The sequence below is a fragment of the Tursiops truncatus genome, chromosome 20 (assembly GCF_011762595.2).
Source record: "Tursiops truncatus isolate mTurTru1 chromosome 20, mTurTru1.mat.Y, whole genome shotgun sequence".
In the NCBI taxonomy this organism is placed as follows: domain Eukaryota; kingdom Metazoa; phylum Chordata; class Mammalia; order Artiodactyla; family Delphinidae; genus Tursiops; species Tursiops truncatus.
Window position 1 is genome coordinate 48,917,378 of NC_047053.1, and position 24,150 is coordinate 48,941,527.

The following is a 24,150-nucleotide window of genomic DNA, read 5'->3' on the forward strand; positions in this document are numbered from 1 at the left end:
TGTCCCCAGACAAGTTAGATGGCAGGAGTTAAAAGTAATTTATCTTAAAGTTGGCAAATCGGTCCTTTCATAATTGTGGTATGGCAAACCACCGATGTAGTCCACTTAGTACCTTGTTATGTACCGTCTTCTGTCCTAATTGTTAGTACTGCTTTATTTAATGGTTGTCGTCTCCTGCAGGATTCCCTCAGGTCATTGTGTAAACCCCACGTGATGAACTAGGGATGCCAGCCGCCCTCTGAGCCTTCGTTCGCAGTCTGTCAGCCTTCGGGGTGGGATGAGAGGTTTGGCCCCAGTGTCCTCACGCTCCTGGTGACTCCTGTCACACAACTCACTCAGGCATGTGCCTGAAGACTTCAGGAAAGGAGGAGTAAATCTTTGGGGAGATTGGGTAACCCCTGCGTGTACTCTTTTTCTTGATGTGTTCTTGGATGTCTTGTTTCCCGACCAGGATTATACATGACTTTTTGGCAGGACCGTCTTTTACTAAACAAGAAGTTTTGTATTCTGCAGAACTACCTTTAGCTTTGTATTTAAGTAGGCATTTTACATTTTCAATATAGGATTTAATCTGTACCATCACTTTGTGATAAGAGCTTTGTGACATTACCTCCATTTACTAGGTCACAGTTACAAACTCATTGATGTGCTTTTGCAAAGTTCTCAGTTGTCATCTTATTTGACAGCATTATTTGTCCTGATCATCCCAAACCAGTTAATTGATGATAGAGGTTTTCCTCCAGTTAGATACATTTTAAAGGTAATTTCTATGGAAATTGATATGAAATGCATATGATAAAGCTCTTTCCTTTCCAGTGGGAGAGAGCAATGAATAACAGTCCTTTCTTTCCCTTTCAAGTTCTGAACTGCTGGAAATAGAGAAAGCAGTCAGAAAGTGGAGATCAAATCACCAGCTTTATAACTGGTGAAGAGAGGGCGTCCCCCTAACTCCAGGCATCTGGGAATAGACTGCAAGTTGTAAAGTAGGTCACATTTCTCCCTCTTTCTTCCCTAATGGGATCTTCTGAACATTTGGAATCACCATTCGGTATAACCAATAGCTTTAATTAAGTACTGCCTATCCTGTGATGTCTCCCGAGTTTATACAGCCAGTCCTCGTCATTTGTGAGTTCGCCTCCTCACTAGAATCCGTTTGTAACCCCAGATCAGCACGAGGGTGGTGCTCTCTCAGTTGTGTGTGGATGTGCGCAGGGCAGTGGAAGATGCGGGTGGTCCACCACGGCTCCCAGGGCCCTCTACCTCCCCTTTCAGTGCTCAGGCCTTAAGCAAGGGCCCTGGATGCACTCTGCTTAGTGCCACGTTTTTGCCCTTTCTGCTGGTGATTCCTCTGTTTAAAATGGCCCCACGCATAGTGCGGATGTGCTGTCTGGTGTGTTCCCCAGGGCAAGAAGGCCATGGTGTGCCCCACTGAGAACACACGTGTGTTTGATGAGCCTCCTTCAGGCATGAGTTCAGTGTCAGTGAGGTGTCCTGAAACAAGCTTACGTGTTGATCCTTTGAGGAAGTGGGGTCAGGGACTCGCAGGAACCTAGCCCTGTATTATCCCTGGGGACCTTGGGTCAGTGTTCGGCAATTCAGGGTTAGCAGCGACTTTCTAGGACGTAACTGCTTGAATTATGAGGACCGACTGTACCTCTAGCCTTCTTCCTCCCCCTAAGCTGCAGGCTCGGGTGGCTCACTGCCTCATTTGTCATCCCCCCGAGATGTCTGACCGGGGCCTCATGCTCAGTGTGGCACTGCAGAGCCCCCAGCTGTCCCCATCCTAGGAAACAGCATGTCTGCCCGTGTGGTGTGCACATTACGTGTTGAGAAATCAACCCTGATTCCTCCATTTCTCTCGTTTTCCACATCCAGTTCCTTAGTAGTGCTGTCGATTCTACTTCCAAACACGTTCTAAAGTCCTCTGTTTTTCTGTCTCTCCTGCTGCCACGTGAGTGGGGGTCACTGGCATTGCTCCCCGGATGCGACTCCAGCTCCCTGTGTGGACCTCACTGTGCCCCCACATCCCATGCTCTCCCCCTTCTGGGACCTGATTAGCTGTCCCTTTTCAGGTGGACCCAGAGGCTTTGTGTGGGAGCACTTGGTGTTACTCTGGGTGATGGTAGATTCTGCAAACAGAGACCTGCCTCCAAACCTGGTAGGAATATTTTTGAGACTGGAAGGGAGGGGTTTTTTTAGGGAAAGTAAACGTCTGAACAGTGGTTTAAGAGCTTGAAGATCTTGAAGAAACGCCCCTTCAATAATAGATTATTAGAGTTTCCTTGTTTGTTTTGTATTTTACTGAAACCACCTGCCTTGTAAAACAAGGAGATTAGATTTTAGATAAAACCATGGTTTCGGGCTTCCCTGGTGGCGCAGTGGTTGAGAGTCCACCTGCCGATGCAGGGGACACGGGTTCGTGCCCTGGTCCAGGAAGATCCCACATGCCGCAGAGCGGCTAGGCCCATAAGCCATGGCCGCTGAGCCAGCATGTCCGGAGCCTGTGCTCCGCAACGAGAGAGGCCACGACAGTGAGAGGCCCACATAACGCAAAAAAAAAAAAAAAAAAAAACCATGGTTCCCGATTAGTTTGTTTTTAAAATCAGTGACAGGTACCAAGAAGTTGTTTGGACTGGCTGCTCGTGTGGTACTGCCTTCCGCCTCCTCTGCTCTGCCCGGTGACACAGGGTGGGCGTGGTCTGTCTCCTGCTCCTCTGTCGTGTGATGGCTCCATCTGCAGGGCCCTGGCTTCTTTCTTTTCACTGGTTCGCTTTGCTCTCTGTCAGCTGAGTAAAAGGATGGGTGGAGTGCACCGATTTTGTAACTTGGTCTTGTGGTTTTACAAAGAAAGGGGGTGATGTATAATTAGTAAGGCAGAAAGGGAGCGAAGGAAACAGGAAGAGGATATACAGTGCTTGTGCATCAGAGTAGATGTCCAAAGCAACGAAGAGTGGGCAGGCAGGCTCCTGTGTTCCCCAGCCTTATCTGTCCTTACTGTTTGAGCTGTCAGAGAGCTTTGCTTTCATACACGCTTAAATTTCACACCATGATAGCAGTTGTTTCCATAGTTATTGAAGGCTGGCCATTTTTTTCCCAAAAGTTATTAATTGAATTTGGTTTAGAAGTACACAGAACACCATTCCCCTAAGTAGTAAAAGTACCAGAAAGATCATTTCTTTCTTTCTTTTTTTAAAAAATTTATCTTATTTATTTATTTATTTATTTTGGCATGCGGGATCTTTAGTTGTAGCTTTCGGACTCTTAGTTGAGGCATGCATGCGGGATCTAGTTCCCTGATCAGGGATCGAAGCTGGGCCCCCTGCATTGGGAGCGCAGAGTCTTACCCACTGGACGACCAGGGAAGTCCCCAGAAAGATCATTTCTGGAAATATCAATTGAATTTATCTTAAATAGCTGGTACTTGTCATGTATTACTTTACTCCAGTTAAAGAATGAACTTGCCTGATAGCTTAGTCACCATTGTCCCCTACAAAACCATTAGGCTTGTTTGATCCGTGAACGTTTTCCTTTCAACCCAGGACAGCGTTAAAACCATCCATTCATCATGCGGTGGGTGATGAGTATTACACTGAGCTGATGGAATACCTAACGTGATTGCTCCGTGATTACCTGAGAGGATAGAACGCTGTTTCAGCAGGCACTTTTCATCTTTGAGAAGGGGAGGCTTAGTTCACAGAATCATAAAATGTTTAGAGGGGAAACTTACCATGGATCTGAGTCAGCATCTTTAGTTTGTTTTCTGTATATGGCGTGACAGTGAGAGGGTTGTGGGAGGAGGTTCTGGAACTGGAATTTGAATAGGTAGAATTCAGGTAGAAAAATAGAAAATATTTTAAAGTTTATTTTATCTCAGTGATACAATATATACACATAGTTTAAAAGATCGTACACCACATAAAAATTTACATGCATGCTTTTAAAAAATTAATTAATTAATTCTTGGCTGTGTTGGGTCTTCGTTGCTGCACACGGGCTTTCTCTAGTTGCGGCGAGCCGGGGCTACTCTTTGTTGCCGTGTGCGGGCTTCTCATTGTGGTGGCTTCTCTGGTTGCGGAGCACGGGCTCTAGGCGCACGGGCTTCAGTAGTTGTGGTGCGCGGTCTCAGTAGTTGTGGCGCATGTGCCACAGCTCTGTGGCATGTGGGATCTTCCCGGACTAGGGCTTGAACCCGTGTCGCCTGCATTGGCAGATGGACTCTTAACCACTGCACCACCAGGGAAGTCCTTCTGCAGACTTTCTGTTGACCACGACGCTACTGAGCCACATGGTGTTCTGTAGTCATTCTGTCTTCCTGGTACAACTCTTTGTTTTCCCTGGAGCTATTAATTGCCTCAACTTTCCCTTTGCCTGGTTTTCTTTGAAATTATCAATTGTTTTCTAAAATACTGCAGCTTTGTCCCAAGCTTATCTATGATGCTTTCTATCTGCTTAAGCACATCAGTCAGTTGTGTCCCCCTGGACAGTGCACATCATTTTTCCGCTCAAGTCTAGATCAGTTGCTCATAAGTCTGCTGTGCGGCCTTTGTTTCCATTCCCCCCCCCGCCCCCCAGAGTCATTGGGGATTACCTCTCTGTTGGATCACCTTTTCCTTGGTCTGTGTCTTTCCTGTTTTCAGTTTACCTTAAGTTTACAGAAGCATATTCTCTAGACGTTTCCTAGGAAAGAGTATGTGGGAGGTCAGTGTTCTGAGTTTGCATGTTAGAAAATATTTTGGTCTGTACTTAACACTTTTTGGATTTGGTATAAAATTCTTCCAGTAAAGTTTTCTTCTGATTTTAAAGGCTTTGTTTTTTTTTGTTTTTTTGTTTTTGCTTGTCCATGTGATTTATCCATGTTGTTTCATGTAGTTATAGTTTGTTCACTTTTACAAATGTATGATATTTTATCCTTTTTTTTTTTTTTTTTTTTGCGGTACGCGGGCCTCTCACTGTTGTGGCCTCTCCTGTTGCGGAGCACAGGCTCCAGACGCGCAGGCTTAGAGGCCATGGCTCACGGGCCCAGCCACTCCACGGCATGTGGGATCTTCCCGAACCGGGGCACGAACCCGTGTCCCCTGCATCAACAGGCGGACTCTCAACCACTGCGCCACCAGGGAAGCCCGATATGTTATCTTCTGAGTATGCCACAATTTAAAAACAAATCTGTTCCACTTTTAATGGACATTTAGGTGTTTTCCACTTTGGGGTTATTGCTACAAATGCTGCTGTGACCATTCACATTCATATTTCCTGGTATTCATGTGAAGGTTGTATCCCTAGCAGCAGTTATAGGAAACTCAAGTCTGTTAATAGCTAACAGATGCTGTTAGCTATTAGTCCCTATTTATGCTTTATTTCATAAGCAGTTTGATAAAAAGACCAGAAGTCAGCCTTTACGAAAAGTTTCTTACTGGTTCGTATTTGTATTTTATAAACTTATCTGTAAAATACAGATCTTTTATATCTGTATAAAGTGGAGAGGGGCTGTCTCCTAGGCAGTTTCAGAGTTAAGGGAACTCACTCTTGATGACTTCCTCACTAGGGGTATCTGGTCCCTGTGCCCGGAGTGTGCATCCTGTCAGGCTGGGGGAGCACATGGAGAGTAGATGGGGGCGAGGGCACCGCCCCGGGAGGGCCCCAGTGGGCTTGGTGTTGGCAGCCGTGGTTGGCATGGCTCCTCCACTCTCCCGTGTCCTCAGCTTCCTTCATCGTGGAAGGGGATGGTGATGGTGGTGGTAGGGGTGCCTCCTGATCTCCTCCAGGGTTGTTTTGATGCTCAAGAAATCCTGTATTTCTGTGAAAATACCTCTGTGTCTCTTTGGAAACTGATACAGCTTTTCACAGTTACCTGACTGATTATGGTGCAGTAGCACGTGTCCCTTCAGTTGGGGTGACAAGACCTCAGGCTGTCTAGCAGCTCCGTGAGCCTGGTTCTTGTTTGGAATTCCACATCTTTTTGTCTTTGAATCTGCATTTCCTAGGTCTCTTTTTCTTGCAAACTTCTCTCCAGGTAGGTTTCCTGGCTGCGAAGAGAATGTGCAGCCCGGCCAACACAAATGTCATTCTGTGACTTTGGGTATAATGCCCTTCCTCTCCCACGCAGTGCCTGCTCACCCCAAAGGTCATCTCTACTTCTTCCTTTAAGATTGTGGCCACAAAGCGGTACTTGAATCTCCCCGGATCTCCTCCTAAATACCAGATAATGCCACTGAGATTGTGGGTTTTCCCAAGTCTCTCTCCGTTATTGGACTGCTCACATCCCCCTTGTCCCCGCCTCTCCCAGGGACTGATTTTTGGTGTTCTTCCTCCAAGAACTTGGAGCACCCGGCCCTGGCATCCTAGTGCTGAGCAGCGTGAGTGGTGGTTTAGGTGACCGCTACTGCTGCCACCACACGGGGCTCCAGAGGCCTGTGCTCTCTTCACCTCCGGACCCCAGCACCCAGCTAGTGTGGTGCTCAAACTGAACACACAGTAGAGACCCAAGTCCTTTTTGAGTGAATGCAGAGTACTAAGCACTTAGAGTTTTCAAATAATGAATACTGTGTGTGTGAGCAGCAGCTAGAACATGGGGGGCAGGTATCCTAAGGGTATTAGGCTCTTTCAGGTTGAAAGTAAGAGACCCTCAGGTTACCAGGTGTTGAGACTTTCTCCTAAATGGACACAGGAAGTGGGAGGTTCAGCCGCCACAGTCGCTCTGAGTCCCGGAGCTCAGGTCTGTTCATAGGGAAATGGCCTTGGGAATCCAATCTTGTAGAGGGTGCCTGTTTAATTTCTTTAGTCCACGTGGTGTGGAACAGGAAGTAGGAGGTTCAGAGGAGAATATAAATGCATTTCACACACCACAGGATTTTGGACAAGAGAAGCCTGTGTATGGTGTTTTTGTTTTGGGTTGGGGGGAGTCACTGAGGTTCAGCTTTCACCTCTGTGATGCCTATTCTGACCACCGCATTTAATACGTTAATAACTGCTCCCACGCACGCACTCCTGATTCCTTCTTTTCCACATAGCACTTACCACTTTCTAGCATGCTAGTTAATTTATTATTTATTGTGTATATTGTTTGTTGTCTGTGTCTGCCCATATAACATAAATTCCCATTGGCTATCACCCATTCCCATAAATTAGTCACAGTGTATAGACAAAGGGCAAACCAATTTTCTTAAAACAAAAAACCCTTCAGAGAATGAGAACTGCTGAATATCACCAGAGCATGGCTTGTATACTAGGTAGAACATGACTTTCTTCTTCTGTATACATTCAAAAGGTAATTTATTTGCAAAAATGGCTAATTGTAAACCTTTTAACAATCTTCTCATGTAGCCAGCAGAGGGCAGCACAGATTGAATTGACCACATCCAGGAATTTTGACTTTATTTTAAACGACATTTAAAATTGCAGCAGCTGCTTACAGGTGTAGTTCGATAGTTATCAACATCAAGTTTAGTATACTTCTTGCTCATTTGTGAGTCGTACTGTTGCTCCTCTGTCCTTGTGGAGGAAGATGTTTCTGTTTATTGCAAATATGACAAGTCCATGTTTTCTAAAGCGTACACGTTTCCAAGTGTGATCATGACGGCAGGTGTGAGTGCTTTGGGGCATCGTTCCATTGTCACCAGGAAGTGGGTAATCATTTATTTCCCTGGGCTTCTTCTAGGGATGGTGCTGCCCTTACCCACTCTTGGAGGGCTGGGTCCAGGTGCAGATTCCTCCACTCGAGGGTCCTCTCTGAGCGTCTGGTGATGTGTCGACCCCCTTCTCAAGGAAAAAAATGCACAGAAACTCAAAACCACATGCTTTTTCAGTTTTATGGCATTGATAATGGATTTTCTTCACACAGAAAATAAGACCAGATTTTGTGAAGAATTGCACCTTTCTCATTTTTTTCTTGCAAAAGGTAATGACTCTTCTTGGAAAAACTTGAAATTCAGATTGTATACATAAAATAAAGGCTAAAAGGGCATGGTTTGGGCTTTTTTTAAAAAAGTACCTAATTGAGTTTTACTTTTGATGATAAAACTGCCAAGAATTCTGCCTCACGAAGTACGTACTGGCAGATGTGATCAGGTGCAAGGTAAGTGCATGTCCAGGAATTTTTCATTTGAATTCTCTGCGACACACACGGTATTTCTTTTGTTCTCAAGTCTTTTTTGTGCAATACTGATTTGATGCTGTTTGTGTCTGTGAGGAAAAACAGTACAAATCCATGTTTTTCAGCTAATTCAGGAAGTAGAAGTAACCTTTAAAAGAGTTTTGCAGTATTTCCAGGCGACTGGATTTCTGTCTATAGAAGGTTGAGGTCTTTGTCACTTTCCACCCCAGCTTACAGATGCACTTCTGGGGGTTTGAGGACACTCCCGTGGTTGCATGCTCTAAGCCCCTCTCCTATTGGCAGCTTATCAGGAAAGATCTAAGCTGCAGAGAAGGAGGCCATCAGGAAGCAAAACAATTTATCTCCATATCTCAGAAAGACTTCAAGGCACCATGGGCCTCTGAGAATAGAGATACGGAGTGAGGCTAGAAACTGGAGGGTGGGTTGGAAGTCATGGCAGGCAGTTAAGACTTCCAGTTCTCTTCCATCTCCTGTAGCAAGGCGATTTCTCTTCCCCTTTGGTAAAACATGAAGATGAGCCTGTAAGGAAACCGAGTGAAAGTCTGTGTACTTACTTATGAGCTCCTTACCCTTTCTCCTCTACCTAGCTTCCCAGATGCTGCTGGCCAGGTTTATAGCCCACATAGCTCAGGTAGGAGGTTGGAGATCACTTCTTTAGGTCATTGCCCAAGAAAAAAGAACCTACAGAGTCCTCCATGTGGGGTATCCACATGTTATTGCTTTATTATTTTACAAAGACACCCACCACTCAATAGGTCACAGCTACTACACAGAGCTTTTAATCGGGTTGTCAGTGCGTCTCTCTTAAATGTAAAGAAACAGCCTCTGTTTATTAGACATTTGAGGAAAATCCCCGAACATTAACAACGGAACAGAACAAAGCAAACAGAAGAAACAGGTCATGGAAGATATGGAAGAAAACCTTATAAACTATATACTTGGGACTTCCCTGGTGGCGCAGTGGTTAAGAAACCACCTACCAGTGCAGGGGACACGGTTTCGAGCCCTGTCCGGGAAGATCCCACATGCTGCAGAGCAACTAAGCCCGTGCGCCGCAACTACTGAGCCTGCGCTCTACAGCCTGAGAGCCACAACTGCTGAGCCCACATGCCGCAAATGCTGAAGCCCGCGCACCTAGTGCCCGTGCTCCACAACAAGAGAAGCCACCGCAACGAGAAGCCCGCGCACTGCAACGAAGAGTAGCCCCTGCTCGCCGCAACTAGAGAAAGCCCATGTGCAGCAGCGAAGACCCAACACAGCCAAAAATAAATAAATTAATTAATTAATTTTAAAAAAAAGAATCGTGTTTAGAAAAAAAGAAAGCATAAATATTAAATGATAATTCTGAGGTTTTTTTAACACAAAAAAAGGATTATCTCACTAAAGGCAGAATATATCATACTTACTTTCTTCTGTTTAAATTACAGAAGGAATACATTATTACTATGTTCTGGGGTGGGGGAAGTGCAGAACATATAAAATACAAAAATAAAAGTCTTTTTTTTTTTTACTGCCTACATCACAAGGTTAAACAGTGTGTGTTTTTCTACAAGTTTTTTTTTTTTTCCAATTAATATGTCTTAGAGATTTTCCTATGTCAGAGCACATAGATCTACCTCAATTTTTTTAAACTGGTACATTCCACAGCAAAATCTGTACTATACTTTCATTTTGTACTGATGAAACTTTGTTTCCAGTACTTCGCTGTCACAGGCTGTGTGCAATCAACATTCTTCTACTTCTGTCTTTCTGTACCTGCAGAAGAGATTCAGAAACGCTGCAATACAGAGTCAACAGGTCTGGGCAGCTAACTTTTTATTTTGAAAATTTTAAGACCTGCAGAAAAATTGCAAAAACATGGAGTTGCCATATGCCCTCTACCCAACTTGCCCTAAGGTTACTATCTTACATACCACAGTACAGTTATTAAAACCAGCGAATTAACACCAGTACAATACTAATAAGCAATCTGGCAATCCTACTGGAACCTCACCAGTTTTCTCACTAAGGTCCTTTTCTTCTGGTCCAGGATCTAATTCAGAAGACCCCACTGCAATTAGTTCTGACCACGACAGTTCCCAGTCCTGTGTGTCATGACCTTGACACTTCACAGAGGACTTCTCGATTATTTTGTAGAATGTTCCCCAATTTGGATTTGCCTGCAGTTTTCTCCTGATTCAATTGAGGTTGTGCATTTTTGGCAAGAATGAGGTTGTGTTCTTAGTGCATTGTGTCAGGGTCCATGATGGTGATGAATCCTTTTACTAGTGATGTTTTTTTTTTTTTTTTGCGGTACGCGGGCCTCTCACTGTTGTGGCCTCTCCCGTTGCGGAGCACAGGCTCCGGATGCGCAGACTCAGCGGTCATGGCTCACGGGCCCAGCCGCTCCGCGGCATGTGGGATCCTCCCGGACCGGGGCACGAACCCGTGTCCGCTGCATTGGCAGGCGGACTCTCAACCACTGCGCCACCAGGGAAGCCCTTAGTGATGTTAACCTTGAACATCTAGTAAAGATGAGTCCACCAGGTCTCTGTAAGTTTCTGTGGCTGTCTGTCCTTTTGTGATTCCTAAGAATCTTGTTGAGAGATGCTCTGGGGTGATGTGGATATCTGTTCCTCGTCATCCTTTCTCACCCCCCAATTTTCGTGTCAATGGCTGGGTGCTTCCTCAAGTTGGCTCCTATGTCTTTCAACCTGTCCCCCTCATTCTCTGAGCACTTCCTCACTTCCTGCCATCACAAGATTTTCCAGGCTCATTTTGTATTTTTCCCTACCCAGCCCTGGAATCAACCATTTCTCCAAGGATCACAGGTTCCTTTTTTTTTTTTTTTTTTTTTTTTTTTTTTTTTTTTGCGGTACGCGGGCCTCTCCCGTTGCGGAGCGCAGACTCAGCGGCCATGGCTCACGGGCCCAGCCGCTCCGCGGCATGTGGGATCCTCCCGGACCAGGGCACGAACCCGCGTCCCCTGCATCAGCAGGCGGACTCCCAACCACTGCGCCACCAGGGAAGCCCCACAGGTTCCTTTTAATGGGGAATGGTATTTAGAAACCAAGATCTGGGCATAGGGGTGTACTGTATAAACATTTTTAACTGGGACAGACATTACCAAACTGCCTTCTGGAACTTGGCACCAACTGCTCCCCACCACACACTATGAGAATGTCCCCTTCCCCACAACCTCACCGATGCTCTTCAACACTCTGGTAGTCTACTGGCTATTGTAATTTATTCTGCCCTGTTTATTAGGGTTATTGGCTGTCTGTCTTTCTTCTCTGAATTGTTCATATCCTTTGTCCTATTTTGCTACTGTTGTTTGTCTTTTTATTGGTTTGTAGGTACTCTTCATATATTTTGGATAGTAATCCTTTGCTTGTAAGTGTTGCAAATATTTTCTCCAACTATACTGCCAGTCTTACCTTTTTTATGAGAGCTTTTGTCATACAAAATAGAATATAAATAATATATTTATATATTAAGTTCATTCATATGAAGTCAAGTTGGTCAATTGTTTTTTCTTTTATGACTTCTAGGTTTTTGTGACTTGCTTAGGAAGTAAAGTTCCTTTGCAATAAAATGAGAAAAAATTCACTTAAAAGTGTACATATGTACATATGTGTACATATATAGGTATATATAATATATACTTTTTATATTTACATACTTATATTTGTCATTCTATACTTAAAGAAAACAAAAACCTCCAGGTGGATTATAGGTCAAAGTGCATATACATATATAAGACACACTTTTACCTATAGTCCATCTGGAGGTTTTTTGTTTGCTTTTTTAAGTATAGAGTGGCAGAGGGAATCTAAATTTTTTCTGAATAGTCAGTTGTCATCACCATTTATTGAAGAGCACATCCTTTCCCTGCTGATCTAAAATACCACATGATCAGTACAAGGTAGTGACTAAAAGCTCAAGCCCAGGAGTCAGCTGCTTGGGTTATAGTGTGGCTCCACGGCTCACTAGCTATTTGCTTACTCTCTCCATGTCTTTTAGTTTTTTCATCTAGGAAATGGAGAAATTTTTCCCACTTAGTAGGGTTATTGTAAAAGTGCTTAAAACAGTGCAGACACCTAGTAGACACAATACATGTTAGCTATTATTATAGACTAAATTTGCACGCACACATTGGTGTGTCTAGCCAATGCTGTCCAAAAAAACATAGTGTGGGCCAAATACGTAACTTAAAATTTTCTAGTAGCTGCATTAAACAGCTAAAAGATAAATGGTAAAAATAACCTTAATAATATATTTTATTTAACCCAATATATCTAAAACACTATCATTTCAACATATAATCAATATAATAATTAAGATACTTTGCATTTTTTTGGTGCTAAGGTTTCAAAATCCAGGGTGTGTGTTACACTTAGAACATACTTGAAGAACTCAGTAGTGGTTACCACACGTGACAGTGCAGGGCTAGACTAGTTCATGACTTGGTTGTATATTCTTGGAACAATATCACATGTGTACCTGCAAGAAAATTACTAAAAGAACTGAACAGCCACCCATAACTGAAAAAAATCTCTTGACAAACTAGAAAGAGAAGGAATCTTTTTTTAACATGATAAAAGGTATTTACAACTTATAGTAAATGTTATATTCTGTGGAAGAATGTAGAAAACTTTTCCTTTAAGATGGTGAAGAAATGAAGGGTGTCCACGCTCAGCAACTTCACTGGTGCTGTGCTGCAGGGTTTTCTAGCCCAATCTTTCTCAGCCACGGAGCCTCAGGAGAATTGGGCCTGAACGCTCTAGCCAGGGAAACGGGGCAAGAAAAAGGGCACAAGGATTGTAAAGAGGAAAAAAAGGAAACGATTATCTCACAGGTGGATTGACTGTCCATATAGAAAAGGTAAAAAAACCTAAAGATAAATTGTTAGAATCATTCACAGAGGTTGACAAGGCTGCTGTTTACAAAGTCAACATATAAAGCACAAATGCATTCCAATATATTAGCAACCAACAGTAATTAAATACCTGGTGATAAATCTGTCAACAATGTGCAAGAGTTTAATGGAAAAAAAATTCTAAAATTTTATTGAAAGACTTGAAAGAGGACCTAAATCCATGGAGAGAGAAAGTGCACTCAGGACCCAGCACACTCAGATGTCAGTTTTCCCAGAGGACCTACAGATTCAATGTAGATTTGCCACTGAAAATCACAATCCCAGCAGGTTTTACTTGTCTGTTTTGGGGGTTTCTTCACCACAATGAAGAGTAGCCCCGCTCACCACAACTAGAGAAAGCCCACATGCAGCAGCAAAGACCCAATGCAGCCAAAAATAAATAAGATAAAATAAATAAATTTATATGTAAAAATAACTATATACTTAAGAGTCTCAGAAATTATATTACTGAAACAAGAACAGGATGCTATCAAAAAGGAATATTCAGAGATTAAGAGTGAGTTCTTGCAAATTAAAAATAGCAAAAATAGAACATTCAGTAGAAAGGTTGGAAGATAAAGCAGAGAATCGTCTTAGTTCAGGCTGCTGTAACAAAGTACCACAGGCTGGGTGGCTTAAACAACAAATGTTTATTTCTCACAGTTGTGGAGGCTGAAAGTCTAAGATCTCAGTGCTGGCCTGTTTAGGTTCTTGGTGAGGGCCCTCTTCCTGGTTTATAGAGGTCTGTCTTCTCGCTGTGTCCTCACATGGCAGAAAGAGAGAGCTAGTTAACTCTCTGGCCTCTTCTTATAAGGGCACTTATCCCATCAAGGTGGCTTCACCCTCGTGACCTAATCACCTCCCAGAGGCTCCACCTCCAAACACCATCACATTAGGGTTTCAACATATGAGTTGGGGTGGGTGGGACACAAACATTCGGGCCATTGCAACAATATTTCCTAGAAAGCAGCTCAAAAAGGAGAGGAAAAGTAGGAGTGAAAAGATAAGAATAGTTAAAGGATTCACAATGGAGGTCCAGTGTCTAACTAATAGAAATTCCAAAAAACAAGAACTGGAAAAAAAAAAGGACAGGAATTTATTAAAGAGTATAAGACTTCAGACATAGGTTCTATCTGGTGGCTAACATAACGTATGAAATTACACAATACTGAGTGTAGAAATAAGGTCCTAAAAGCTTCCCGAGAGGGGAAAAAGGTCTCATACAAAATATTGGGAATCAGAATGGTACCATCACTACCAGCAATACAGGAAGAGGAAACAGTGAGTGGTTGCCTCCACTATGCTGAGGAAACATGACTTCGCTTAGAATGCCACACCCAGCCAGACTGTCAGGTGTGAGAGAAGAGACATGCAGAATTCACAACAATGACGATGAAAACCCACCCCTCCACAGCCTCTCTCTGTTAGTTGTTAGAGAAGGGGCTCCATCTAAATGAGCAAGTAATCCAAGAAAGAAAAAAACCATGGAATCAGAGGCTCAGGTCCAGTGGTGGGAAATGTCCGGGGGAGTGCTCAGGGTGGTGCCCCGAACGCGGGCCTCAAGAGCCACAAGACCAGGCTGAGTAGGAGCGTGGAGGTTTCTGGAGGCCATCTCAGAAAACAGACCGCTCGGCACGTTTGACAGTCTTGACAGTTGCATAGCTTGGTAGAGAGTCTGGCACGAGCAAACAGAAACAAACAAAGGACACTTAGTCCATTCTGTGGTTATTTTAATCATAGTACATTATATAGCTGAGTTGTGAGCAGTGTTTATGGGAATACTAAATACTGATTTAACCAGAAATGTTTGTGTAATTATACCGAGTGGGCGTGTGTATGTGTGTGTGCACGTGGGAGGGGGGTGGGGGTAAAAGGCGAGTCTTCATCTTCCATGGCGGGCAGCTGACGTCTAGAGGTGAAAACTCGAGAACAAGTAGTGTAACTAGTTCTTTCAAAACAGGGAGGTGACGAGCAGAAGAAATAGTCGAGAGACCTATGTCTGTGAAGCATGATTCGGGGGTGGGGGGTGGGGAGTTGGGCAGGAAGCCGTGGTTTTCTGTTTTAAGCCTTAGGTACTATTTGCTTTTTATATGATGTGTGCATCTTTTGCTTAGAGAAACAAACCAGGCACGGTGGTGAGAGACGAGCCTGGAGAGGCACAGGGTCCCAGGAAGAGGGTCTTGAAACTGTGGTGATTACGGAGCTGAGACTTGGTAGGCAGATGTCAGGCCATTGAATTCTTCAGGGCCGGCTCCTGGGGCCTTTGGTTTGTGTTGTGCCCTCACAGCTCCACTCTCTGTGCTCTCCCTGGTCCTCTGGCCCTGTTGGATTGTGTAGGAGACTGGCGGGCCAGGGGACAGTGAGGTCAAGGTGTCTTCTCCCCACCAGGTAGCTAAGGTCGGCTGAACCCTCTACCTGCGGTCCTGCCAGCGGCCTACTCCGCTGCCCAGCAGGCCTGGCCTGGGTCAGGGCCGCCCCCTCTCACTGGCCCTGATGCTGCGTCTCTCCCTGTGGTCTCCCTACACTCCACCCTCACTTTTATAGACAGTCCCTCTCTTCTCTCCAGACTCCCACTCTGAGTGCGTCTCTGTCTCCTTGGGATCGTGACTGACGTGGGTATTGTGCTGAGAAAAAGACTTTTCCCAGAACATTACGTGAATATTCATGGAAGCTTTCTTTCAGGTTACAGCCTGATAAACCCATCATAAGTTGAAAATGTTGTAGGTCAAAAATGCATTTAATACACCTAAACTGAACATCATAGCTTAGTGCAGCCTACCTTAAAGGTGCTCAGAACACACACAGTTTGTTTTGCCCCCTGCAGTGGGGCAAAATCATCTAACACAGAGGCTATTTTGTAATAAAGTGTTGATTTTCTCATGTAATGGCTTGGATACTGTATTGACACTGAGAAACAGAGCAGTTGTCTGGGTCCAGGATGGTTGTAAGTGTATCAGTTGTTCACCCTTGTGATCATGGGCTGACTGGGGGCTGTGCTCACTGCTGCTGCTGCCCAGCATCACAGGAGAGGATTGGACCCATACCGCTAGCCCGGAAAAGAGCAACATTCAAAGTATGGTTTCTACTGAATGCGTGTTGCTTTCACACCATCATAAAGTCGAAAAATCATAAGTCAACCATTGTGGGACTTCCCTGGTTTTCCAGTGGTTAGGGCTTCGTGCTTCCACTGCAGGGGGCATGGGTTTGATCCCTGGTCGGGGAACTAAGATCCTGCATGCTGCAAGGTGCGGCAAAAAAAAAAAAAAAAAAAAAGTCAACCATTGTAAGTCGGGGACTGTATGTATACTTATCTCTTGAGGTAAGTATATCTCAAGGATAAATATATCTCATATATTGTATAATATATGTGGTTATACAGGTTAACTATGACAGATATGAGAGATATAGAGATATAAAGAGATATGTATATATAGTTAAATTTTACATGTAAAAGACAGAGAATGAGAATATAGTATATAAAACAAAAATCTGGAAAAATGTAAAGAATATATACTGAAATGTCATCAGTGGTTATCCCTGGGTGCCCCCCCCGCCACTACTATAATTAATTTCAGTAATAAACATGTGTCATGAGTATAGTAAGAGAAAAGAACAGTTTGGTGCAATATATTAGAACATAGAATGGGGATGAAATTGAACTTGTATTGGGAATAATTCCCTTAGACTTTTTTTCTTTTGGCCTCTAAAATCCGCCTTCTACTTTTATCCTGTGACCTCACAACATACTGTAATGATTACGATCTCTTAGTCATGCTCTTGGGAAATGCGCTATTATCACATTGTGAGACAACCAGGGGTTTTTAAGTGATTCCATTCTAAGAAGGTACTTGGGAAGTGAAGAGAGAAACACCAGCTCTGTCTGCTGCTTTGGGTGAATCTGAGACCAGAAGTGCCACTGTTACTCGTTGGACTCCAGCCTCAGACTGCTTCCAGGGAGGAGGTGGTTAACCTCTAGGAAGCTACTTGAGCTTGACTTCAGGAACTGGGTGGTGGCCGCGAACTGGGAGTGACGCTTCTGTGGCTGGAGGCTGATTGGTCCAGGAGTGTGGCCAACGAGTTCCCTGTCGGTCCAGGAAGCAGCTCTGAGCTGTCCCGGTGGCTGGACAGCTCACAGGTATTCCTGCCCCACCCTGCCCTGCCTCCCAGGGAGTCTTTGCTCTGAGTTCTCCTTTGAAGAACAAAACCCAGCAACCTTCAGGGTCCTACTGTGACAGAAAAGATGGTCCTTAAAACCAAAGAAGACGATGGTGAGTCCCAGTCCTGGCTTGGGTATATGGGGTGGGGTTTAAGTAGCTCTTTTGATTGACATGTGAAATTCTGACGACAGTTTTACTGCCTCTTGAGGAGTACGACCGAGAGGCTCTTGCCTCTGTGTGTGTGTGAGAGAGAGAGAGAGAGAGAGCGCGCGCGCGCAAGCCAGAGAGATTCTGTGTTTTTAAACTGAAGATGTCCCCCAGCCCCCACCCCCACTCTTTACTTTTCATTGAAGATCCCCCTGGGAGCGTCTTGGTGGCATGTGCCCTCCTACTTGGTGATGGTGTCTGATTTCCTGAATCTAAGCAGCAGTCTTAGAAGCTCTGCAAGTTGCGTGTACACCCAGAGTGAGTGTACACTGAAAAGGAAAGATGTTAGAGACCAGGTTGAAAGTATCGGTGAGCTACAAGATGAATAATAACCCTTTTTATTAAATAAAAATGGAACAAAGAGAATATCCATAGTTATTTGATCTTCCTCTTTTGGTATTAAGTAAAGACTGTTTGAAGCCTCGTCAGGTCTGGGGAACTTCCTTCATCTTCTCCACACCCACACTGTAAACAGTGAAGCTATGAGTAAAGGGGTGACAAATTTTGTGGATTATAAATCCCAAAAGCTTTTGCAGAAGAACTGGCTTAAAGCACCCTAGGTCAGGGCTCTCAAACGTTCTGAGGTTAAGTTGTGTGTGTGTGTGTGTATGTTTTCTTGTGATGCTTTCATCAGATGGCCATGTTTGTTTGTTTTTTTGCGGTACGCGGGCCTCTCACTGCTGTGGCCTCTCCCGTTGTGGAACACAGGCTCCGGACGCGCAGGCTCAGCGGCCATGGCTCACGGGCGCAGCCGCTCCGCGGCATGTGGGATCTTCCCAGACCGGGGCACGAACCCGTGTCCCCTGCATCGGCAGGTGGACTCTCAACCACTGCGCCACCAGGGAAGCCCTGGGGAATTCATTTGTTCTCAACTCCTGGCTCGGAGGCTTGACTGCTCTGAAGGCACTTGGTCCCTGGTGTCCTCTGAGGCCTGGGCAGGCGTGGCCACCGTGGCAGCATGTGCTACCACCACAGGCTCGCACACCTACCCCTCTGGCCTCTCCCTTCTGTGCAGGGCGTGGGCTGGAGCTCTTTAGATCCCAGCTCCGAGCACAGGCTGGGCATATGCAGATGCACAGTAAACGCTGAGCTGAGGTGGCTTTTATTATTCCCGTGAGAGAAAATAAAGAGCTGAGTGCTCAGCCAGTGAGTTTGAATTGGGCTTGGGCTGTTTGTGGATTATTTATACTCACTGAGTCTCACCTCTAAACTGGAGGTAATAGTGCATAGTTCATTGGCAGGAAATGCACAGAGTTCATAGTCAGACTTTGCTGTCAAGTTCAAATAAAAATAGAAATGAAAAAAGATTTTAAGCCATGGATACTATGTGAGTATAGGATAGTGTTATTTATAGGAAAATATGCTGAATAGAATGGAGTTAAATAGAGTGCCTCTCCTTTAGGACATTGGATTTTCAGGTTGCGTCTAGAATACTCTCTCTGATGGTAACTTACCCCTCATCCCGTCCTCTAAATGTGTTCCTTGTCATTGTGCCAGCCTTCTGTTGGGCAGTTGCTGAGGTCGAGGCGAGTATTAAACAGAAAAGCAGAGGTGCTGTAAGTGAACATCTGTAGATACTCCTCACTCCCTTCCTTAGGGGTTGAGTTTGTATTTTGCGAAATCAAAAATGGTTACATCTTTATTTTTAAGCTAGAGCGCTTGGCACTGTACAAAGCACACATCTCAGCAGACCTGCATCACCATCTGCTGGGGCCAGTTTTGAAGGGGACTCGCTCTGGTCCGGATTTCATAGGTTCTAGCCTGGATTTCATAGGCTGTCTGTGGACCGCACCAGCGTGTGTGCCCGCAGCGTTGAACAGAGGGTCAGGACTGCCCTTTTTTCTTGATGAAAGACATGAACAGAAACGGGGCTCGGGTCCTGCTCTGAAAAGAGCGGACCTTTATCCATCATCTGAGGCTTTCTGCAGCTTCCCAAGTTCTCTTTGGTACGGAACATAAATGCATAGGGCTGGCTGCCAGTGGTCAGGACCCAGCATCCAGGAGGCGGGTGGAGTGTGGAGGGCAGCAGGTGGAGTTGTCTGAGGAGCCAGCATTGTGGAAAGGAGAGGCAGGGAGTGTGGGTCTTGGCAGGACACAGGTCTGGGGCCTTAGGGGCCCCCAGCCTGCCAATGGACAGTGGAGACGAGGACAAGGCAGGTGCGGTAGATCTGGACAGGAGGCGTCAGGACCTTGTGGTGCAGCCCTTCCTGTGGCTCTGGAAGATTCGCTGAATATGCTTGTGGTGGGGGGCTGGCAGCACAGGACCTACATAGAGTTTGCTGCTGGTTACGTTAAACATGGAGGGATAGACGTCCTGGAAGTTTTTTATAATATCCATTTCTCACTTTTCCCTTGCATTTTGACAGCCTTCCAAAGGCACCTTTACTGAATTTACATTGTTCTTGTCTCTGCTCCTCTTTCTGTTTGTTGCAGCCCAGCTGAGATTTCCTTTTTAGAAAAAGACTCTTGTAACTGCTGCTGTCTTCTCCTGTTACCTTGTGAAGAGCTTCCACTCATGGGGATTCAGATGGGCTCATTTTGCAGCTGGGACAGTCACTAGATGCAGAGGGGCCACAGGCTTGTGGGTCCGCGGCTCCTGGCGGGGGACATGGAACTCCGCCGGGGCTGGCGTTGGGCAGCACTGCTGAGATGTGCTGCTCTTGGGACCCATGTGTCCTCTTCCTGAGCCCGTGCTGGGTGTGACATACCAGTGAAAACGGGGACAGAAGTCAGTCCTGCTGCCCTCAGCTCTGCTCATGGTCAGGACTTGCCCCGCCACTCCTTCCCTTCTTATGAAGATAATTTCTTGACTTTTGTATGTTCTTCCTTCCTTACCCTATGGAGAAATCATGAAAGCTTAACTTCTGACCTAGAAAAATGCAATACATTTCTTTTCTAAGTCAGTGGCTGTTTCTGCGTCTCCTCTCTTTCTGGCATCTTAAGTCTCTTCTGTTAAGCATTCAGGATTCTGATTCATAGAAATACATTGGAATCCCACGTAGACAGCGTGGCATGATGGTATAGTTGCCTCAGGGATTTCACACGCATTATAACAGGCCTCAAGTATGTTCCTTCCACTAAAGGAATAATTAGTCATTAATCTGAGCAAATGTTTTGGGGTAAGTGGCTGGTGACATTTCCATATTTTCTCTGGATAGAAATTTCAACATACAATTTTGCCTCACTTGTGGATCCAGATACACAGAAAGGTATAAAATGCGGTGTCGCTGCCTCTGCTTGCTCCCTGTCCACACTCCTCGTCTCTGAACAGGGTCCCTGTTGACAGTTTCAAGTGCGTCCTTCTCAGATCTTGCGTTTGCCAGCATTGGTGCCACGCGCATGGTGTCCTGTTCCTTCCCGTGGCACAGTGTCTGGGAGATCTTTCTGTGCTGGCATCTACCAATCAGCTCGTTCTTTTTCATGACCAAATTGTGTGTAAGTAGTTTCCATTTTTGCACTTTTGGGAGTACGTCCATTGGATAAGTTCTTAAACGGAATTGCTGAATTGCAAAGTACTGCAGCAGAAAGGTTGCGCCGTTTACTCTCCCCCAGCAGAGCCTGGGCCGCCTGTGTACTCCCGCGCCCTTGGCGGACACTCTCATTTCTGCCAGACTCACCTGAAGCGGTGTGGTGTTCATGCTTTAGCTGGAGAGTTTAAGCGTCCTTCATGTCTGGCCGTTGTGTTTGTCTTTCTGGGTCTGCTTTTTATGTCTTCCGCTGGTTGTGTCCACCTTTGTCTTCCTCCTGTCCTTGTGAAAAGCAGTTAATCGTCTGTCATGTATTTTGCACATTGGTTGTCCTGGTGGTTTACCTTTTAGCTCATAGAACTTTATTTTCCATTCTGAAGCTTTACATTTTATTGTAGCAAACTGAACAGACTCTCTGAGATTATAACCGTATTAATCCATGCTTTATTCTAGAATTTCTGTGGTTTCTTTTTTTACATTAGAATCTTTGACTCAGCTAGAACTTACTCTGATATAAATGAGTAGACATGCAGCTTACTTTGCCCTCAGATGGGCAGCTGGCTAATTGCCCCCCCCACCATTGACTGAATAATCCTATTTTTCTTTATATTTTTGTATATTTTAAAAATATTTTCTTTATGAGATTTTATGACTTGAAGTGCCACCTGTGTGTTTCAGTATCTCTTGAGTTTCTTTCCTGCTGTTTTCCTTCTCCAGTGCTGAAATTTCAAATTTTTGATGTCTCAACGCTTTAATCTCTGGCAGAGGCTCACCTCACATTACCCTTCTTCCTCTTCATAGTTTTCTAGGCTATTCATACATACATTTTCCATATGAACTTTAATATCGTTTTATCTGTTGCGCTCCTGTGAAACTCTTGTTGGTAAGGTAAACAGCAGTTTTAGAAACGGATGCACATACTGAGGACAGCTTTTCCCCGCAGAGGTCTTTCTGCCCGTGCTCAGATCTTCCTTGTTTTCTTGGTGACTTGCTCCTGGCACAGTAAGCGCGCTGGCTTGCGGGGCATTTGCTGGTTGCCCTCTCACGGGGCAGCTCGCCTCCTTGAGCTGGTGGCTGTGAGGCACAGTGCAGCCCTGGGTCTCTGCGGACAAAGCATTGCCCACCGCCTGCCTCAGCCTCCTCGTGGCCCCATAGTCCTCCCCTCCTTCCTCCCTACAGTCTCCTCCTGTCTCTGCTGCGCCCTCTGCAAAGGCCAGGAGGGAGAGGATGGCCGAGAGCAGCCCCGGCAGGGATGAGTCCCCTGCGCTGGTGCCGGGAGCAGGCCCCATCAGGGAGGCTGGCCCTTGCCTGCCCCAGCTCTGCTGCCTGTGAGCGGACCCAGGGCCACTGGGACCCGGAGAGCGGGCGCCTGGGTCGGTGCCTCCAGCTCCTCTCAGCCTTCTCTCAGACCTCAGGGGCACTTCTCTGGACTTCGGGCAGCTCTGAGAAGGGTTGATGTCTGGCACCAGGAGCTGGCTTCTTCTCCTTTGAGGTTAGAGTTAGGAACTGCTACCCTCTAGGTTGCTTCAGGCCTTTCTCAGAGAGGGGACAGAAGCCAGTCTCGGCTTCTTTGAAGAAGCATTTATGCTCCTAGCTTTTACTAAAGAGCAATTCAGCATGTTAAAGCGTAAGGGGGGCTTCCCTGGTGGCGCAGTGGTTGAGAGTCCGCCTGCCGATGCAGGGGACACGGGTTCGTGCCCCAGTCCGGGAATATCCCACATGCCGCGGAGCGGCTGGGCCCGTGAGCCATGGCCGCTGAGCCTGCACGTCTGGAGCCTGTGCTCCGCAGCGGGAGGGGCCACAACAGTGAGAGGCCCGCGTACCGCAAAAAAAAAAAAAAGCTTAAGGAATAGGGTAGAATGGTTGAAATTCCATGCCTGAGTTTTGTGTGACACAGAAGCAGGGGAGATGGGGATGCTGAGATGTGGAGGGCTCCACGCCTGGTATGGGCTGGTGCAGGGCCTTTGCCCAGGTGACGTGGGGCTTGGGGAGGCTGAGTGCGTAGGGTTAGCAAGTTTGTGATGTTGCTGAATTGAAAGACGCTGATTTACTGCCTCTCAGGAGCTGTCTGTGGAATAAGCGAGTGCTGCAGACCACCCTGCGCGCGTGGCGGAGGGCCTGTTTCAAGGCAGCCCTGGGGAGACGGCGCGTGGTGTGGGGAGCGGGTGTCACACAGGGTGGCCGTGCAAGCTCTGAACTACCAGGGGGGCAGAAGACACTTAGTCCTCTGTTCCCACTTTTGAGCCCAAGTTTCCCTGCCTTGGACAAACGCCCTGTGTTCCTGTCACTTCTCCCTGGCCACCACAGAAAAGCTGCCCGTCCGTCTCTCCGGGTGCCCCCACGCCCCTTCCCACTCTGTCTCTACCTTGCCTCCCGCCTGACAACAGGACAGTCAGATGTCCTCATGCCAGACTCAAAGGGCACGGTCTGACTTGTGCAGCTTTTCTAGGCATTTCCAGTTTGTCCTCTGTCCCCAGCCTCGAGGGCCCTCTCACCGATGGCCCCGCCTCAGCCCTCGTGGGGTCTCCTGGGACACCCTGGCTGCGGGCTTGGCTGTCTCTGACCCCGTGACGCCTGTCTCCAGCATTCATTTGGCGCTTACTTGCTGCTTGATTCTTTTTTCTTTAAAAGGACCAAGTAACATGTAAGCTCTTTGGGGGCCTGAACCATGTCTTACCATCTTTGTATCTTCTATGGTAACTAATAGGGTTGTTACTAATAGGCTACCTGGTTTATGGGTGGTAACCATTTTTTCCCCAAAGATTGTTAGGTTACAAGTCTGAGAAAGTAATTTTTTAAAGCTTTTATTTTCTCTGTTGGTAGATTTCCTGAGATTACTAGCCGGTGAACAGTCTTTTTCTCTGATCATCGCTGTGACTTCACAAACTTGATTGCGGGGCCGCTTATTGAGATCTGTGTTCAGAGAAGAGGCGGGCCACACTGCAGACATCCTGTTGGTAGCTTTTCACTCTCACTTCTTGTCTCCTTGCTTCCTTGGATCATACTGTTTGTGCCAAGAATTGACCGTGGTGCAGGCTTTGCTGCCAGCCAGTCTGGCCTGGCTTCACGCTGAGGACTTTGCTGGTTTACACGCTACAAGGCAAGCCCAGTGGTGGATCCTCTGTTGCTGAGTTGTAGCTGGTGAGGTAAGGGTGAGCCACAGTGAGCCTGTGCCTTATGACCCAGTCGTGCACAGAAAGTGACAGGTCAGGATCTGCCTGCTGGGACCTTTAAATCCCTGGAGTGTGTCTGTGCGTATTTTGACGTTAGCTCGGAAAGGGGGACATAGCCCTTAGGAATGTGCAGAGTGCT

The 24,150-nt window shown here is 46.0% G+C and overlaps 1 protein-coding gene across 3 annotated transcripts in view; it reads left to right on the forward strand.

The window, feature by feature from the left end:
• The window catches only part of CYTH1 (cytohesin 1), a 92,726-nt gene that overhangs the window by 19,042 nt on the left and 49,534 nt on the right, over positions 1 to 24,150 (forward strand). The window contains exon 1 of one of the 3 annotated variants that reach the window (XM_033848600.2): positions 16,761 to 17,275. The exons of 1 other annotated variant lie outside the window; for it this stretch is intronic. In XM_033848600.2, coding sequence (XP_033704491.1) covers positions 17,248 to 17,275 — 28 coding nt within the window. In that variant the 5' untranslated portion in view covers positions 16,761 to 17,247. Of the gene's footprint in view, positions 1 to 16,760; positions 17,276 to 24,150 lie in introns of those variants that run through there. One more of the 3 variants, XM_033848603.2, reaches the window with a different exon arrangement.